General features: G+C 38.3%; 1 protein-coding gene and 1 pseudogene across 20 annotated transcripts in view; both read right to left on the bottom strand.

Moving 5' to 3' along the window:
- The window catches only part of LOC111746605, a 126,954-nt pseudogene extending 107,507 nt beyond the window's left edge, over window positions 1-19,447 (bottom strand).
- ERC2 (ELKS/RAB6-interacting/CAST family member 2) overlaps window positions 1-20,593 on the bottom strand; it is a 941,255-nt gene that overhangs the window by 893,196 nt on the left and 27,466 nt on the right. For all 20 annotated transcript variants that reach the window (XM_011371814.2, XM_011371813.2, XM_023537617.1 and 17 more), the window contains exon 2: window positions 19,433-20,229. In XM_011371814.2, coding sequence (XP_011370116.1) covers window positions 19,433-20,089 — 657 coding nt within the window. In that variant the 5' untranslated portion in view covers window positions 20,090-20,229. The remainder of the gene's footprint in view (window positions 1-19,432; window positions 20,230-20,593) is intronic.

Genomic DNA, 20,593 nt, shown 5'->3' with positions numbered 1-20,593 from the left:
AAATCCAAGTCATCAGAAAATCAAACAAAGGCAGCACCTCTCCTGCAAAGCAAATTCCCTAAAAGGACCTTAGCATCTGCCTTCTTAGCATAAGAGCCCAGCACCTTAATCTATGGTGAATTTTTAATAGTTCTTTCTTCCCTTTTGTTCTAGTCATTTGGGAAACATGATCCATTTTACTCCAGGCCAGGCACCAGACTTCCACCATCATCCATAATCATGTCAATTGTTTTTGACTTTCAAGAATTAACCAATGCCTGATATACTTTACTCATTTCTTTTTCCCTATATATCCAAAAGGAGGTTGTTTCCCATTTCCAAAAATTCCTTGAGGTCAAGATAATTATTAAGATAACACCACCACCCTCTCCCACAGGTAGTCAGGATTTTAACCCAAGACTCTGGGGCCAATAGATCTCATATTTTTCTAACATCTGGAATTTGAAAATGTTCACCTTCATTTCACCTTCAAACTAAGAAAGCACATCTATCAACCAAGGAGTGGACTAGAGCAACCAGAGAGACAATATCCTACCTAAGGCAAAAAACAGCTGCTTAGCTCCAGCTTGCTGGATTCAGGGGCTAGCAGATATTTCTGGTGTTTAAGAAAATTCAGAAATCTAGGTTTTTACATGAAGTCTCCCAATTTTTCAATGTTGGTAACTAATTCCCAAGGTCACACCGCCAACTTGTGGCAGAGCGAAAATTAGATCTAGGCCTCCTGGCCTCATGAAGCCCAGGAGGCCTTGGCTTGTACATACTTATGCATTTCATTTGACAACTATTTACTAAACAACTGCTGTATTCAGGGATATAATTTTAATAAGTGGATGGATGAATGGATAGATGGATGGATGGATGGATGGATGGATGGATGGATGCATGGATGCATGGATGGATAGATGAACAGCCAGATATTAAGGAATTAAGGGGAAAAGCAAAACATAATTTACAAATTAACAAAATACCTTTTAAAAAAACTCAGTTACAACATTCACCATAACTATCATTTTCCTTTCTAAAGTAATTTTATTTGCAAATGACATTGAATAGGGAATAGATCACATAGTCTGAAAACTAAAAGTTAAGACAAACACAGAAATTCTAGTTGAGCCAGAACTGTAGAAAGAACTGTAGCTTTGTAATGCACAGGTAAAACCTCTTCCTGGATGACTTAAGAATCTTTTTCTCCCCCACTGTACTTTTGGGAGCATGGAGTATATTTCTGCAGTGTTTCTGTCAGAATAGTAATTAGTATAGCTAAGAAATGCCATCAACAGCAAAAGTAAAATTAGCCTTTACTTATAAAATTTCTCCTGGGATATGCTGGTGGCTCTTGCCTTTACCAATGTGCTTACTGTGTCATCCCATAACAAGCAAATCACTCCATCAGCAGCACTTGAATAAAACCACCATCACATCAAACTGGACTGCCAATTTGTCAACCTTTGCCTTCTTCAACCATACCTGTCTCATCCTAGCCCCGTGTCCCCATCAAATCACACTCACAAATGATACAGCAGCACTGACTCTTCTTTTTGCCATCAGGGCACTCTTAATTTCCTTGAAAATTTTTAGTAGCTTAGCACTGTGGCATATCTCAGTCAACATGAGCCTTTGAGACAACTTTATTCAGTACAGCAACCCAATGGGGAAAACCGAGGTCTAGGGAAAGGAAGTGATTTGGCCAACATCACATACTGTTTGGCATCAAAGTCAAGTCTAAGTTAATTCCTAGTCTGGGGCCTTCACTTTTTGTTAAACCAAGCAGTCACCTTAGATTAAAAGTTACTTCTTTTACTCCACACCTACTAAGATCTCTTCATCTGAACCTTTTCTGATCACCTCCTCTCTGGGTTCAAGGAAGAGAAACCTCACCCCATCTCCAAGGCTGATCTTATCTTCTCTCTCCTCTTTCAGCCTTTGTTCCACCAATAACCTCTCTCTCTAGCAGCCTGTGCCCTACAAGTTGAAAATATGGTCAATAGCAGGAGGAGAGTCCTCAAACTCCACATCTCCTCCAGTTACCACCCTTCCAAGCTAAGCTCCTTGCAGAAAGAGTATAAAAATCAACATTACCACTTCCAAACCACTGCAGCACAATATCCACTCTTACCATCTCCATGATGACATTCTGATAGAGGCCACAAGAAAGCCAGTTCCACCAAAACCATGTCCTTACACAGCATCCCCACCTGAATAAGTGAGTCTTTGCAACCAAACATAATGAAAGAACCAAACTCCTGATCTCCCCGCTTCCTGAATCTTCCCTAGTGGCTCAAGCTCAAATTCTTTGACTCCTTTTGTTTCCCGCACTAGAATGGAAGTTCCATATAGGCAGGAATTGTTGTCCATTACTATACCCTCAGCACTTATCCCAGTACGTGGTAGAAGTTCCATATTTGTTGAGTTAATCCATTTTAGCATTCAGTCATTATCTTGTTTGACCCTCTTGGGGAGCAACAGTGACACCTCCAGGGGAAAGTGGGTAGACATATCTAAAGGCCAGTGGAGAGACTTGTGTTAGAGAACTTGATTTGGGAGACCATTCCTTTGGTATAAACTGTTAAAGTATCATTATAAGAGTTTTAGCTAGACAAAGATGAGGCAGCAGATGGATTCACTAGACAGAGATGAGCAAAACAGGCCAAAGTTTACAAAAATCAATTAATCAATCAAACATTTCCTCTGAGTTCTCAGGATTCTAGCTGGTTGAATTTATCTATTTAGACCTGGAACAATGTGATCTTCTTTGGGCAACTGGAAAGATTGCCTTTCCTGAGAGTTCAAACAATAGCATTTGCTGGAAGTAACTCTCACTTTTTTTTCTCTATTACTCCCTCCAGATATAAAAATTTGTATTACTCATGCCACAGAAAATATTTCAATGCAGTCTACTAGAAAATATAATCGATGTGTGTGTGTCTCTCTCTCTCTCTCTCTCTCTCTCTCTCTCTCTCTCTCTCTCTCTCTCTTTCTCTCTCTCTTTCTCTCTCTGGCATAATTAAGGTCTGGCTATGGCTCAAAGTTCTCCAGAGCAGCCGTCTGCAATCAACATGAACTGGCTTGGATTCAGCTAAAAGGGTCCATACCTCAGTCAAGAAAACTCTTCTTGTTGTAGGGAAAAAGAAAGCCTTATACACTGCTTATGAGAATGTAAATTGGTACATCCACTATGGAAAACAGTATGGAGGGTCATCAAAAAATTAAGAAGAGAATTACCATATGACCCAGCAATCCCTGTTCTGGGTAGCTACAAAAAAAAATTGAAAACATTTATTCTTAAAGGTGTATGTACCACTATGTTCAATGCAGCACTATTCACAGTGGCCAAGACATGAAAACAACCAAAGTGTCCTTTGATCAATGATTGGATAAAGAAGCTGTGGTACATATATACAATGGACTATCACTCAGCCATAAGAAAAGATGAAATATTGCCATTTATAACAACATGGATGGATCTTGAGAATATCATGCTAAGTGAAATAAGTGAAATGGAAAAAGTCAAGAACTATATGATTTCTCTCATATGTGGGGTACAAACTGAAAGCAACAAACAAACAAAATCTCATAGACACAAACAGTGTAGTAGTTATAAGAGGGAAAGGGAGGAGGAGTGAGGTAGAAAATGGCAAAGTGGGTCAAACATACAATGATAGAAGATTTGAATTTGGGTGGTGAACACACAATGAAATATACAGATGATGTGCTATAGAATTGTACATTTTAAACCTACATAATTTTATTAACCAATATCACCTCAATAAACTTAATTTTTTAAAAAACTCTCCTAATTTAAAAAAAAAAAAAAAAACTCCTAGGAAGCTCATCTAAATGTGGTTTCAAGAGTAGGATATTCTAATTCCACTGATTCTCTAAAGGAAAGATCACTGTTCTCAAGACTGTGATATGGCATCTCCTTGGCATATAACAACAATATTTGTGTATCCAACAATGACATTTTGGAGATGATATCTTTCTTCCTCCCTCCCTCCCTTCCACCTCTCTCAAACACATACACACATCGATAATAGAAAAGACATATCAAAGAATTAAACCAAGGGAAACCAAGGGAAACTAGTCTGCACATATCTGTTCTAAGCTCAAATGACCAAGAGCTTCTGTTAGATCCACCATCACCTTTCCCTTTTGACCATCAGCATGTTGACAGAGGAGCATTTAAACTCAAATTTCTGCTGTACCACGGCAGTCCCAGAGGAGTTCACAGACCCGGGAACACATAGGAAAAATCATAGAATCAAAATACAGTTTGTTCCAACATGGACCTCCATATAAGATTAAGCAATATACTAACTTCTCTCTTTTTATTGAAGCATAATTGGCATACAGTATTCTATTCATTTCATAGTGATTTGATATTCCTATACATTACAAAATTATTACCATAATAAGTCTAGTTACCATCTGTCATCATACAAAATTAGTACATTATTGGTTATATTTCCTATGCTGTACATTACATCCCATGACTTATGTATTTCATAACCAAAAGTCTGTACCTCTTTAACCGTTTCACCTATTTTGTCCACTTCACTGTCCTCTTCTCTCTCTGGTAATCACAAGTTTGTTTCCTTTATCTAAAAGTCTCTTTCCGTTTTGTTTTGTTTGTTTTATTTTTTAGATTTCACATATAAGTGAAATCATACAGTATTTATCTTCCTCTGACTTACTTCACTTACCATAATACCTTCTAGGTCCATCCATGTTGTCAAAAATGGCAAGGTTTCATTCTTTTTAAAAGCTTAGTAATATTCCATTGTGTACGTGGTATATACATGTATATATACATACATGCATATGTACCACATCTTCTTTATCCATTCATCTATTGATAGACACTTAGTTTGCTTCCATATCTTGGTTATTGTAAATAGTTCTGCAATGAACAAAGTGGTGCATCTATCTCTTCGAATTAGTGTTTTCATTTTCTTCAAATAGGTGGAATTTCTAGACCATATGCTAGTTCTATTTTTAATTTTCTGAAAAACCTCCATACTGTTTTCCACAGTGACTGTACCAATTTACATTCCCACCAACAGTGTATAAGGGTTCCTTTTATTCCATATTCTCACCAATACTTATCTCTTGTCTTTTTGATAATAGCCAGTCTGCACATATCTTTATAGTGCAACTTCTCTTAATTCAGGGGGAAAAAATGACCTCCTTAAGCCGATTTCTCTTTCTCCTCTTTAAACATAAGTACAATACTTAGAGCACTAATTTTGCCCTGCCTTCTATGAAATAAATCTTTAGACATCTATTTTCTCTTGGTCATTCCCTCCATTGAGAACCTAGACTCCCTACTACCCACCCCTGCTCCCACTTTCCACACTTTTGAATATTAGTCTATCCTCAGGGACTATCTCCAATGCCACCTTCCCTAAATGAAGTCTCCCCTTATCTCTGCCTTCTTTGGGATCCTAAAGCATTTTAATTGTATCTTCTAATTGTTGGTACAACATTCTTCTTCTTTTTTATGGGTCTTTAATCTACAGGTTTTTATGGGTGCAGCATTTTCCCTGCTAAACTGGATTCTCATAGCAGAAACTGTGACCTACTTGTATTTCTAACTACAAAACTTCTAAACAGAGAGCCATGACTATTCGTCAGTCAAAATGCATTGGGCTATTAGTAACAAAACTCAAATTAGCTTATACAAACAGCAGGAAATCGACAGGTGGGGCAATCTTCAGGTAAGGCTCTGGTTCCATTTTTCTGACATTCTCCCAGCTCTCCACTCCCCCATGTGGTGCCTTTGTCCTTAAATCAGTTTCTCTCTCGGTTATTATCATCACCTATTATTCGGTTGTTTACATATGCTGGCATGATGCTAAATATTTTTATATGAACTCCCTCATTTAATCTAATTAAATGTAAATCCTATTAAATTTACCCCTCTTATAAGGCTAAATTTACCCTTAAAGCAGGTACTACTATTACATTTACCCTTACAGGTGAGGAAATAGGTTCAGAAAGATAAAGTTGCCCAAAGTCCTACAGCTGGAAATGGAACTTAGGCAATATATCTCCAAAGCTAGTGCTCTTGACCACTATCTAAGGCAACTAAGCAAGAACCAAAAAGAAAGGCCCACTAATGCTGCATTGCCAGTCTCATCACAGAAACTTTGAACGGGCAGCATATCAGATGCAAAGAATAAAACTGGGGCTGCCAGAATTACAATATAAGCATCATGTAGAAATGTCACTACACATCCTACTGTAAGGGTAGGAAATACCTAATATATGTTAAGGAGGCATTCAAAACTGGCACCAAATTGAGATTTTCTCATTGAAATTCATCAGAAGTACTGATGAGATCTGGAAAGGCAATGACTTTCTCAACGAGTTATCTGATGCAGTCTATGCCTGCCCTAAGATCACCTTGTGTACAGAGGACTGGCTACTCCATATTACAGTCAACTTTGACTTTGAAGACCAACTTTAGAGTTCATCTACCTGGGCTCAGCCCCAGCTCTGCCACTTGCTGTTAGCTTAGACAAGTTGACTTCCCCTCTAGCCTTGCCCTGCTCACATATAAAATAGTAATACTACTAACAGTACCTACTTCACAGGGTCATCATGTGGATTATATGAGATACTACATACAAGCCCTTTTAGTGCAGTGTTTGAAAAATGATTATTTCATTTAGGGTATATGTAGGAAGTGCTTTATGAGAGATACAGATCATTTTCATTCTTATCAAGGGAACATATTGTAGTCAGGTGGGTGTGCTAAATGGGACATTGATACATAGACTCACATGCCTGCCTGAGAAAGGCAGGAATCCAGATCTTCCCCCAATTCCCCTTCCCCAACCCTTTCCAGAAGCACTACCCTGGCTGGGTGCTGGGAAGATGCTGTGCTCACTCTCCTGGATTCTGGTTAGGCTCCTACAGAACAGAAAGCTCACAACATGGACCATTCTCAGAAAGGTAAATAAATTGGGCAAGAAGCTTCCTTTCCTAGCTCAAACTTCATGCTCAAGTAAAGTTCCAAGGTAGAGTCAACTGCCCATCAAAAACTAGGTATATCACCGTTGCATTATTCGTATGCAACATAGGAAAAAGAAATGGGCCTCTAATGATTTTCACTAGACAATAAGAGGGTGCCTTACAATTCTTTAGAGCCTTCTTCAGCCTTCCGCATATAAATGAGAACATGGTAGGTACCTAATTAACTGTTATTAATAACTCCCCAAAATCTTGTTTTCCTTGGTCTCTCAAAAATACCTACAGCATAATTTAGTTTGCACTGTTAGATTTTGTTTGCAATTACAAAGATGTGAAACAGAAATAGAATTCTGAGGTGAACTGGAAATTTTGGCACCCCCAAGACAAACATAATAAACTAAAAGTCCCTAATAAAAATGTTTAAACATGTACTTTACTATGACACCCAACACTATAAACTCTTTTAAGGTTAACTTATTTGTGAGGATGGATAAAAATCTACCACCTATAGTATATTCTATGTGAATACATTTAGAGAATGTAGTACAGTCCATCTGCAAGTTTCCACCTTACCAATGTACACACCTTTTAACTATCACCAAAATCTTGGCACATGTCCCCTCCTTCTCAGCACAAATTGAATAGTAGTGAGCTGAAGACGTGTCTCACATTATCAAAAGCTCATTCATTTCATTAACTACTAGAAACTACTGATTCCTAATACACATGCATTATTACTAAATGGCAATATCTAGACAGAAGTTTGACCTAAATATTTTTAGATGCCCTTAGAGTTTGGAGCAGGGGTAAGGAAGTAAAATGTTCTGCATAATTCAGGTTATACACATTTTTCTAGGGAAAATTACAAAGTTTTCATTAGCTTCTGAAAGAGTGCATGTCTCCTCAAAATTAAAAACCACAGACAGAAGTTTTAAAATTTGATAAGGCAAATTTCATTTATTATTTGCTACATTTCTAAATTTGAGAAATTTCTAAATTTGATCATCATGTGCACTGTTCAATTTCCACTTCATCATATATTTATTTATTTCTACTGGTTTCAAGATTCCTTGGGAACTTTTATATGTTTTATATGAATATTTCATAAACATTCCTAGTTCTAAAATTACAGATCCTAACTAGCACTCAAATACCATCTATTTTGGAGACCCAAGTCTAAGATTGTTTGCACAAAGTGGACATTTAGAGTTTTATAGAGGATGCAATCTGACATTATATAAAGGAGCTATGTGGGTCCACTAAGATAAGACAGCATGAACTGATCCTTGTGTCAGTCAATACCACTTCTGGAATATCTCCAGTGGGCACAATCAGAGGTAGGAGTTGACAAGGTAGGTGTGAAGGTCAAGAGATTCCAGAAGGCTACTGAAGTTGCTGTTGAAATAGCTACGTATAGCCAGAGGTGAGAGTAGGTAACTTTCTTTGATTGATCTTGGTCTTCCTACTAACTCAAATAAGGCAAGTTCCAAATTATGTGTTACACAAATTTATTTCCTAGCAATGGCTGTCCTTTTCGCCCAACCACCTCACCCGCAAGCTCCATTGTTACAGAATCTACCCATCATGACTCTTTTTCAGAGACTCTTTCTATAGCTCTGCTGAGGGGGTGCAGCTCTCATGACTCCTTTGGCCACAGCTAACTGGATGTGGAATAGACTCTGGATTCAGGCTGACTAATCATATTCTTGGTTCTCTGAATTTGAAACTGAAACAGAGCAACTCTAAGAGTCTCCAATGAGCACTTGAATAGAAAAGACACATATGCTTTCCTCGAGTTGACCACTTTTTTACAAGTGGCATATGGAAATGGATATCAAGATAGAAAATAAAGAGAGACTGACTCTATCATTGTTCTTGATCATTTTCCAAAAAAACCTGATTAAAGCCCCACCACCACCAAACACCTGGCTGCCCTACCTACCTTTAGGGTCTGGGAGGAATTCATATGTTCCCAGTAAATCCCTTTTTTCCCTTCAACGTGCTTGAATGGTTTTTTGCTACTTGCAACTACATTCTCTTTTAATTAAGAAGTGACGGAATTAATTAGTAAATAAACGAGCTGGATTCTCAAAGAGGATGAAGAAGAGATTTCACAGGGGTAAGTTGTTGGGAGAGGAGGACATCAGGAATGCTGGGATCCAAGAAGGGAAGCTCTGATTTTGAGAGACAAAATTTGGGACAATCCAAAAGACCAACCCTGGATAGAGGTGTGACCATCCTGTGAGCTCAGAAACCACCTGAAGAAGAAGCTGAGAGGTGCCAGTTGAGGGACTCCCAGGCCAGGAGGCTACTTATGTACCTTGATGTTTCTGTAGATGGAGGCAAAGTCAGGAAGAATTCTAACTGAATTAATGAGACCATCCTCAATAGAGTCCAATAATCCATAATAAAGAGCTTTCACATCCCTGAAGTTCTGCTCTGTAGATCCAGTGAATTTGTCAAAGTTATATCACCTGAAAGGATCTGCTGGGCCTTTAACGAGCATCCTGAAAGATCATCTCTCCCACACCTCTCCCATACCAGTGGTTTTAATTTTCCAGCCAGTCCTAGAGTTGCTTTCTCTCACCCTTCTGGATAGGTTTCCAAAATAGAAGTGTTCATTTGGTATTCTCCTCTGCACATTTACTTGACAGAAATGCATTTGCTCCTTCCTGCTTGCCTTTTCTCCTCTATTGCTTCCAACTCTGCAATCCCTTCCTCATTCTTGCTTTCTATCCTTTCTGTATGCCTCTTAGACAGCATCTTGAAGATACTGTCAGGCAGCACTGCTACTTCCACTCTATATTAGGGCTTCCATTTCAGCACCAAGTTCCCTGGTTCTCAAGCAGATCTGTTGTTTTCCCTTTCAAGGCAGTAAAAAGAATATAATTTTGGAGCTAAGCATACCTAAGATTCAAATCCTGGCTCTACCTAATGGTGAAACCTCAGGCAGGCCACTTCATTTCTCCATGTCATGTTTCTCATCTATAAATGGGATGCCACATGTCTTGCAGGGCTGTTGAGCTCACGCATACATGGAAAGCAATTAGTAAATTCCTGGCACATAGTAGGGGCTCAAAAATGCTATTTCCCCTCCCTTTTAAGACCAATGTCAGACATGGACAAAAAAATCATAAAAAGTGAAAGTATAAAGAAATGATGGTTTTAAAAAACAGATTTCCTTAAAGGTCATTCATTTCCTTATAAGATTGATCTCTATTTACCAAATGTCTACTTCTAAAAGAATTCAAGGTATTTAAAAATTCATGGTTAATAGTCCAGGTCAAGATTAAAAAAAGAAAGACATCAATCACAACTAATTCTTTCCCTTACAATGATGAATCAGGTTTTACCTTCTATGTCATTATTTTTACATAAATATACACATTTTGATCATCACTTCACAAAGCGAAAGAGTTGAGTGCAGGTAAAGTATCAAGAAAAATGAAGATATAGTAACATAACTTAGAATTAACTTAGAATTTCTCAACCCTGTACCTAGTGACAAGATAATGTGGAGGGGTGTCCTATTCACTGCAGGATGTTTAGCAGCATACCTGACTTCTACCCACTAGATGCCAGTAACATACCTCACTCAGTTGCAACCACCAAAAATGTCTCCGGACATTGCCAAATGTTCTTTGGGAGGCAAAATTGTCCCCAGAACCAAGCTGACTTAATCGATATATATAGACAAACCAGACAGTACAAACCCAGTCATGGATTCATAAGATAGGAAGTAGCTGCCTCAGTCTTTACTTCTTCTCTCCAGAATGTTCCTAATGAAAAACAAAATGGCTGCATACTACTTCCATGATATAATCAAATGCTGGCTTCTCAGAGAAACAGGAAAAAAAAAAATGGCACATGCCAGAATTCTGTTTGTCAGGCTGCCCTAGCTCTTGGTTCCATGCCCATATTCTGCCTAAAACCTACTTCCCTAACTTTTCAAAATGCTTTCCACAGCTTTTAGAACCTGACCTTTAGAGCAGCTTTATGTGTGTGTGTGTGTGTGTGTGTGTGTGTGTGTGTGTGTGTGTGTGTGAAATAGATTTACAATTTTCTATATTCCTGCAATGCCAAACCACTTATTGAGTCCAAATGCCAACTGGGGGTGGTGGGAATTTGCACACAGATGTCAGGGGACTCCAAACAACAACACAAGCACGCCACCTGCAACTAATTATTGAAAAATGAAATTGCACTCTGGCCAGAAGAGGCCAGGTTCAGAACCTACCCCATCTGCTTTGGCCGATAAAAATCACTCTGTTACTTCTTCTCCTGTCAACACAGACCTGCTTCTTAAAATCCTTTGAGGATGTTGTCTATAAGGAATTTTCTCAGGCAGTGAATGTTTTGGGGGTGACCACTCCCTCTGCCCTCCCCTCCTGGGGCTTAGTTTCAACGTATCTTTGGCACAAGTGAGACTAAAATTTCATTGAAATATTCCAAAATGTTTTCTCTGGTTGTGTGCTGTGGCTATTCCACAGCCAAAATAAAGTGATCCAGAGAGAAAATGGAAGATGGAAGTCATTTAGTTCTCCCAAGGTCCAGCGTACAAGAATGTTTACTTTCCTCCCAATAGACAAGTCTTTCATAAGAAAACCTGGGAATAAAAATCTGTAAGGCTACTAATACAATGCACATGGCTGATCCTAGGGCTGACTGTAAGAGATTACTGAGGCAAAAACTAGCTGACATCTGTGACAAAGATGTATAGCTCACTTCAAATCATTCTCCTACATTCTAGCAAACAAAGAAATCAACTTTTGGCTCAGTGCCATCTCATATATCTTCAGAACCAAAGGAAGTTTTGCCTACCCATGAAAGGCATTAAAATTGTGGTTTCAGTCTAAGTAGGTCATTGCCTAAGTCTGGACCAAAGTTTTTCCACCTTTCTGGAAAGGTGGACAAAAGCTATGGTTCTCTGAAAAGCTGAGGAAGACTATTCAAAATGATGAAGATGGACTTTTTTTTTTGTTCTAAGAGCATTCTAAGTTATGTTGTGGTGTTAAACTAGTTCATCTTATCCAGTTCTAAGTCCATGTACCTATGTAACACTGGGGAAAATAATACTGGGGAAGATACTCACATTTCAAATGAAAAAACAAATACACAGATGATATGTGATAGACTTCTTAATTTCGCAGGTCTTTTGATTATATATTTATATTTGATTATTTATATATATACATACATACATACATACATACATACATACATACATACATACATATATAGGCAAGATTTTCCTGACCCACGGACTTTAGGCTTGGCCTTAGGCAACAGAATGTTATTAGATGTGATGCAAACAGCGGCTTTAAATGTGTTTGTGTGGGTTGGCTGGATGCTGGATGTCTGCGGTACACCTTAAGAAGATGAAGCCCTGAATGGCTGCTGTTTCTAGAAGGTGGAGACATGACGTGTGACATAACTGAACTCTACTTGCAGCCTAGAGCCTGGTGCCCAGTGTCCAGAACTACTTAACTAAACTGCATCCAACCTGCAGATATGTGAGAGAGAGATAAATGCTTGTCTTTTTGAGACAATAAGTTTTGGAATGGCTTGTTACACAGCATTACTGCAGCAATACCTGCCTAAAACATAGGTGCTCAGTTTAAAATAAAGTTCCATGATCAAGTAAGTTTGAGAAATTGCTGGATTAAGAAAATTTAATAAATATTTTTTTAACTGCAAGAGTTAGGGCATTTCACATGCTGACATGTTGTATTAGTTTGCTAGAGCTGCCATAATAAAGTACCACAAAGTAGGTGGCTTAAACAACAGAAATTTACTGTCTCAGTCCTAGAGGCTAGAAGCTCGAGATCAAGGTGTTGTGGGACTGTGAGAGAAGGCTCTGTTCGTCTCTCTTGGCTCATAAATAGCAATCTTCACCCTATCTCTTCACATATTTTTCCCTCTGTGTATGTCTATGTCTGTATCCAAATTTCCCCCTTTTAATAAGGACACCAGTCATACTGAATTAGGGCCCACCCTAATGAACTCATTTGAACTTGATTACCTCTGTAAAGACCCTATGTCTAAAGAAAGTCACATTCTGAGTTACTAGGGATTACGACTACAACATACGTGTTTTACGGGGACATAATTCAACCCATAGCATGTGCGTATGACTTTCTAGGATAGGAGTATCTAGCACATTGTGTTTCAAGTTTGTTTGACCAGAAAATCCCCTTTGAAAAATGTTATTTCCCCGGACACACTATGGAAATACTGGCTTTGAGGGATCCATGGATCTCAGACCTAGAGTAGTAGAAGGAATGGAGCCTGGGAAAAGGCACAGGGTCTACCCATGTACTGAACATATTTAAGTCCTACCTACACACATAAGGGGACCTGACACTCCAGGCCTGAGCCCTTGATTCTACAAAGGCTCAGTACTCAAGGTAACCTGTAGCTGCATTCAATTGTCAACAGACAACCCTTTCATGACACAGCTGCCTCAACACCTTCTCAACAGGAGATAGAATTAATTCTATCACCCACTTCCAGTTGGTACAGCTCTTCATATCTATACACTTACAACGAAATAAGTATTTTAGAAGAGCTGAATGACCCCTATTGAAATGACCCTGTATTTATACAAATAAAAGAAAAAAAATAATAAAGGAAACAAAAATGTGATCCATCTTAACCTTTTCAAATTACAGGCTCAAAATGAAAATCAATAAATCATATATTGAAACTAGCTCAAAACTCATCAAAAACCCATATTAATAGTGATTTATGTGGCACATATATACAATGGAATATTACTCAGCCATAAGAAGAGATGAAATACTGCCATTTGCGACAATATGGATGGACCTCGAGATAATCATGCTAAGCGAAAAAAGCCAGGTGGAAAAAGTAGAAAATCACATGATATCACTTATATGTGGAATATAAACCTAAAAGCAACAAGTGAACAGGACACAGACTCAGGGACATGGACAATGGACTAGTGGTTACCAGAGGGTAGGGAGTGGGGGGAGGAGGGGAGAGGTAGACGGGGTAAAGGGGATCAAATATATGGTAGCTGAAGGAAACTGGACTTTGGGTGGTAATCACACAATAGAATATATAGATGTTGAATTATAATATACACCTGAAAATTATATAACTGTACTAACCAACATTACCCCAATAAAGTTAATTAAAAATAAAAAAAGAAAGAAAGAAATTGATGGTAGAAAAAATATATATATACTGATTTAGAGTAGATTATTTCCTATTGTGTTAAGCCAGAAATAGAAATTATCACATAACCATTGCTTAAAAGCTATAGCATTCCCCAGACAGGTTTACTTACACTTCTTAGGTTACATTTCACAATGACCTTGTCCCACTTCTGGACACACAAAGATGGGTAAATATTAAATCTAGTACAATCTCCCAGTGTGTGATGCTATTTATATCCATGCAGATCCTTGGCTAGCCATGAGGAAAATGTTTAAAATTTGTTTTATATACACCTAATTTGGAAAAAAATAATCCATTAAAATATAAAGTCAATAATTACACATAATATCCAGGAATATGAAACATCAACAACTTATATGCACCAAGCTGCAAGATGTAAGTCTTTATGAACTTTCTGAAAATTTATTCTCTACTATGTTTTCTCTCTCTGATCTTCATCACACAGATAAATAGAATGGAGCTGTATAGAAAAGACAATCATATAATCTTTTAGATAAAACTGGGTCACTTTACATTCCTTTAGTTGCATTCTCCCATCCCCAACATCTATCCCAACCCCACACAGGCCATTAAAAATAGTAAAGGGGCTGCCTCAAGTGGCAGCCAGACATCTATTCTAAACCTTTCCTCCTCACCTCTCCCAAAATCAGTCTACTAGTGTGACACTGAGAGCAAGGACTATGCGTTTATGCCGTTCCAAAGAATTAGCTGTCCATAATACTACAGCTCCCTCTTCTTCCATTCAAGAAAGTACATCATGAAACAAAAAGCACAAGTAATAACATAAAGATAATTCTGCATCAATGCACGCTGGTTTATACAAACAAGCTGACGCCAAATATCAGTACAACTCTTAAAAGCCACAAATACATTTATTTTTATTCATGCAGATCTATGTGGCTGAGAAGTAAGTGCTTGGAAAGAATCTAGGGGTGGGAAGGTGTTAGAGGTATAAAATCCATCCAGGAACCTGAGTATCAGCCCTTTCTTTACGCAGGAGAAATTTGGTCAGGGCCACCTACCCACTAGCTCCAATCTGCCAGTCTTGTACTTCCTATCATACAGGGATGGTATTCAAAATCCTCCCTTAAATCTGGAGATGGGTTTGGCTTCCACAGGCACAACCACTAGGACTTCAAAATCTGATGAGTGGGAGCCCTCTATAACACTGAACAAAAGAACTGATGAGTGGGAGCCCTCTATAACACTGAATATAGGGTAAAAAGTCTATGCTATGGAGCATTAAATTCGCAGAATTATGAATATCATAAACACAGCACTCTAGCTTTCTCATCTCTACTCTGTAATGGACCTGCTTCCCATTTCTATTCACATAGTACAATTCAAAGTGTTTTAGATCATCTGAATTTAGGTTCATGAAGTTCAATTATCGAAATATCCTTTGGAAGAACTACATTTGTAGATGCACTCTCTGGTTGTTGTGTATAAAAAACCATAATCGAGTGTCCCTTATCTCTTTTACATTCTTTTCTTCCATATAGAAAAAGTTTCCATGATTTTTCCTCTAAAGGAAAATTATAATGTTATAGCAAATGGTAGAAACCCTAAACAGCACAAAAACTATTTCTAGAAAAAAAGACATAAATTCCCAATTAAGAAAAATACTAAATAAACTAAATCACATTCTTAATCATTCTATCAAAACTACAAAACTACTGTTATGGCCATGCTACCCTGAACAAGCCCGAGCCCATCTGATCTCAGAAGCTAAGCAAGGTCGGGCCGATTACTACTTGGATAGGAGACCACCTAGGAAGACCAGGTGCTGTAGGCGCAAAAGATAAAAAAATAAGGGATTGTAAATTGACAAGGTCCTTGCAATCTGTGAGGTCAACCAAGGGTTGCCTCGCCTAAAAAATAAAAATAAAAACTACAAAACTACAAATGCCTCTCAACTTACAATGGATTTATATCCCAATAAACCTAACATAAGTTGAAATATCATAAGTTGAAAATGCATGTAATACACCTAACCTACCAAACATCATAGATTAGCCTAGCCTACCTTAAACATGTCAGAACACTATTACATTAGCCTACAGTTGGAGATAATCATCTAACACAATGAATACAGTGTAGATTATCATTTATTTGTGATCTCATGCTTGACTGGGATCAATGCCAAGCATCATGAGAGAGTATCATACCAGCACTGTAAGCCCAAGGAAAGATCAAAATTCATAGTACAGCTTCTACTGAATGTATATCACTTTTACAGCATCGTAATGTCAAAAAACTGTAAGTCAAACCACCTTAAGTCAGGGACCATCTATAGTCATTTTTTTCACATCTAGCTTATACTAAGTATGATCTTCCTATTATGCTAAGATTCTATTCACAGCTCAGTGATCCTATAAGAAGGTAGGGAACATAAAATTAAGGTCTTAGATGTTGGCATGGAATAGACCAAAGCTTTAAATTCCAGCTCTGTCAGTGACCAGCTGTATAAACTTGGGCAAGCTGCTTACTTTCTCTGCATTTATTTTTCATCTGTAAAATGAGACAAAGTCTAGCACTTACCTCAGATGATTGATACAATACTAAATAAGATAATGTACACAAAGCTCTAAGCACAATCAATGCCTAACACTTAGTAAGCTCCCAACAGATGCCTATTGGTAGCAACAGCAATAATAATAGAAACAGCAGCAGCAGAAGAAGCCTGCATTGCTCCCCAAACTTCATTTCATCTAGCTTTACTTTCGGACAAACATAAAAACTCCACTGGTAGAAATCTCTAGTGTTCCCTTATATATGACTCTACTCTCCTTCCTGGAAAGAAGGGAGGACTACACCCCTTGCAATCTTGTCACTTCCAGTCCAAGGAATTGAGGAACCAATGTGCCATCTCTAGGTACTCTTCCTCTGCTGTAGCCATGTGCCAAAGTGCAGAAAGCCTGGATTCTGAGTCACTGCCTGGAGGAGAGCTACCTTGGAGAGTCATTTGGCCTGCTTCATACTTCAGAAGAATACAAAATAAATCTCTGATGTGTTAAGCCAGTGAGACTTGAGGTTTGTTGATTACTACAGCAGGATCTACCCTATCCTGACCAATAAGTACTCATATACTCCTAAAAGGGATCTCACAATACTTTAGGGCGGGCACTTCAATTTTTTTAAATAACTTGCTTTTTTGTCAATTTTCATATTCTATACTTTGTAATACTACCTCATCTTACAAGTAAATTAACTTTTCAAACTTTCCATGTTCCTTCCTTCTTTTATATTTTTAACCTAAAAAAGAAAATAATTACATTTTACTTATATTTAATTTACAGATTGATACCGGGGCTTTCACTGGGTCATATGTTATACATTCATATGTCGCCCACAGTACCCGTGGTAGCCTGTAATCATAGTCCGTTCCAGGACAAGGAAGGTGTAATGAGAGCACCCGAACTCTTCACTTGCTTCCAGCTTAAGGCGACATGGTACAGTTAAACAGAATTATGGATGTTACCTAGTTTAAAATGAACTAACCCTCATGAAATTAACAAGGGGTTTTAAATGTTTTTACTAAGAGCCAAAAGGTTTTGTGTGTCATTAAAATTTACTTCAATATACTATTTATTTTACTTTGTCTCTTCCATATTTAATTTTTTGTGAATGTCATGAAGACATAATATATTGGCACAGTAGCACATCATGCAATTAATAAATAAATATACATGTATAAGTGGGGATCTATGCTCAAAAAATATTTAATGATTGAAGCATAAGATAAAAGTAATCGGAGCCAACAGTTTAGAGAATACTTTCTTCTTTGCCACTATTATAATCATTCCTAAATTGCTTTAACCATTTTTCAAAACTAAAAAAGTAATAACTTTCTACAGAACTGGGGAAATTTACACAGCAGTAACAAGTTCACAGGATTTCATGAACCAGAAAAGGCAGAAAAAACAGAAAATGATAGGGAAGGGCATTAATTTGATTTAGTTGCAAAGAACAAAGCTTTCTGCTTGGACTCCAAAGTGGTGGTAGCCAGAGAAACAGAAAGAGTCAGCAGATGACCCTAAGAAAGTCAGAGCACTTTATAGGCCAACACAGAGACCAATTATCAGAGCATCACTGGTTTAGCCAAATTAAAATTATCTCAAATTTTTACACAATGTTAAATGATATCTGGGCATTTTTTTTTCATTTTTTTACCCAAATGGCACAGCACCATCTCCTCTGCATCTCTTAACATTTATCTCACTACCAGGAAGAGGTGAAGCTGAGAATTAAACCCAGGCATGTATGACCCCAAAGCCCTTATGAAAATAACATCACACAAATAAGCCTCACTGAACACGTAGGATATGAGAATGGAGACTGGCTACGACCGAAATGGAAGAGGCAGAAAGAGGGGGTGCTGAGAAGTCTCCCAGGAGAAGGTACTGAAAAGAGCAAAGGCACAGGGGTAGGAAACCCTAAGTATGAGCAGGAATTACCAAGTGTGGTTCTGGTAGCAAAGGAGATGTGGAGGGACCTGGTACAAGATACTGCTGGAAAGCCTGGTTCAGGCTTTCCGTAGAAGGCTCAGCCAAAGAGGGAGACTTAATTCTGGAGGCAACGGGTAAGTATTGAGGGCATTAAAATAGAGGAATGGCATAACTGCAGGTGGAAAATTAATCTTGTTATGATGTGGAGGATGCATCAAAGAAGAAAAAGAAGGTGTCTTGCAAATAGTATGTACTTAATACTGAATAGATGAGGCAGAAATTTATGTTTCTCTAACATAACAAGTCCATTCTACCCAATCTCATTTAATAGTGTTCAATTTTCTACTTAGAGAACAAATTCCACTCATTCTAGAGTGAAATAATTCTTCTGGTGCTTAAAAAAAATCAATTTGCCAGTTAAATGTGGCCCTCTAAATGTTGCCGTTAAAATGTCTACTCTTGCAAAAATTAACATTTTCCTCTTCTATTCAGGGAAGTACTTCTGAGCTGCTATTGTGACTGCTGAAACAGAAATCAAAATTAACCAAGAGCAAAAGTTAGACAATGAGGAGTGATCCCCCGTCTTCTTTAACAATGTGAAAGGTTATTGGAAAATAAAGAGATCACAAGATGTAATCTCACATTTCCTATGCCCTCTTGTAGTCTCCAAGTCAAACACATACTAAGTCATAGCTTTCTTGATGATACCAAACTTTCTTCTGCACAGGTTGTGGTACCATTTGCAAAGCATCAACTATTCAGTGAGAAGCCAAGGTTGAAAAACACTGAGATGAGTCATAACCTACCTGATTTTCTTCATGGGAAACTCTCATCTGCTCCTTGAGAACAGACATCCGGGCTGCCTCTTCTTTCCTCAAGACTCTTTCCTTCTTGAGCTCGGGACTCCAGAAGGTCTTGATACTGTTCATGGAAGACCCTAACTTACTGTCCTTGATGTCTAGCTCTTTCCGAAGGAGGTCATTCTCTCTCTGAAGTTCCTTGAGCTGGGCTTGAAGGTCTAACATTGTGCTATCCCTTACCTGCCTCAACATGGAGGGGACCTGGTGGTGATGATGATGAGATGAGCTGGTCAGACCACCATGTTGGTCTGTGTATGAAAGGACATCTGTGTGGGAAAGTCCAGCAGAAGCAATATTGGGACTACTCCCCATGGCTGTGACTCGGCCTCCATATACAGCTCTATTGGTGGCCCTCCCCAGAGTCATGGTGCCCTTTGGGTAAGTTGTTGAAGCCACCCCCTCATGATCGCTCAGATACATAGGTCCAGATGTAGCATAGGCTGCATTAAGGGACTGGATATTCTCCATGGACAGAGTCTTGCCTGTTCCGCCACCTCCCCCACTACTTGTTCTTCGGTGGCCCAAACGAGGAGACCTTGGCAAACGAGGAGATCTGGAAGGGCTCCCTTCCAGACTAGTGATTGTTCTTGCACTTCCATACATTTTTCTTCTATTATGAGGTGCTACTGAAGAGAAGGAATGCTATACTAAGTTGGGGAGTAGGCCAATATTTCCACGGTTGGCCAGAATTTTCACTGCATTCTTTTCAAAGTCTGTACCAGAAAATGACTCCAATCAGAGATCTGAAAAATGAGAGAAAAGATAATCAAAAACAAACTTCTTTAGAACTCTGACTATAACTTCGTTGTGGTTTTTAAAATATATATATAGATTTATGATGATGATAGATGAACGATAGACAGTCATACCCATCTTCATTTAATAAGAAAAGTGACTCCAAAACTTTACTTACTATATCTAATCACTTTGTAAATTCCCCCACCCTGCTCCCAACAAGGTCAAAATTTCTCAGAGCAAAGAAGATGCTCCCTTTTCCTTAGGAAAATAAAGCTCTGCATTTTGGTGTGTGCTAAGTGAAAGTTGGGACCTCCAGAAAATTCACTTAAGAATTCCTCATCAGAGAGACCTTAGTTATAAAATACTCCA

This window comes from Pteropus vampyrus, unplaced genomic scaffold, assembly GCF_000151845.1.
Source record: "Pteropus vampyrus isolate Shadow unplaced genomic scaffold, Pvam_2.0 Scaffold195, whole genome shotgun sequence".
NCBI classification, from domain to species: domain Eukaryota; kingdom Metazoa; phylum Chordata; class Mammalia; order Chiroptera; family Pteropodidae; genus Pteropus; species Pteropus vampyrus.
The sequence above is the reverse complement of the archived record's forward strand: the minus strand, read 5'-3'. Positions and strand labels throughout refer to the sequence as shown.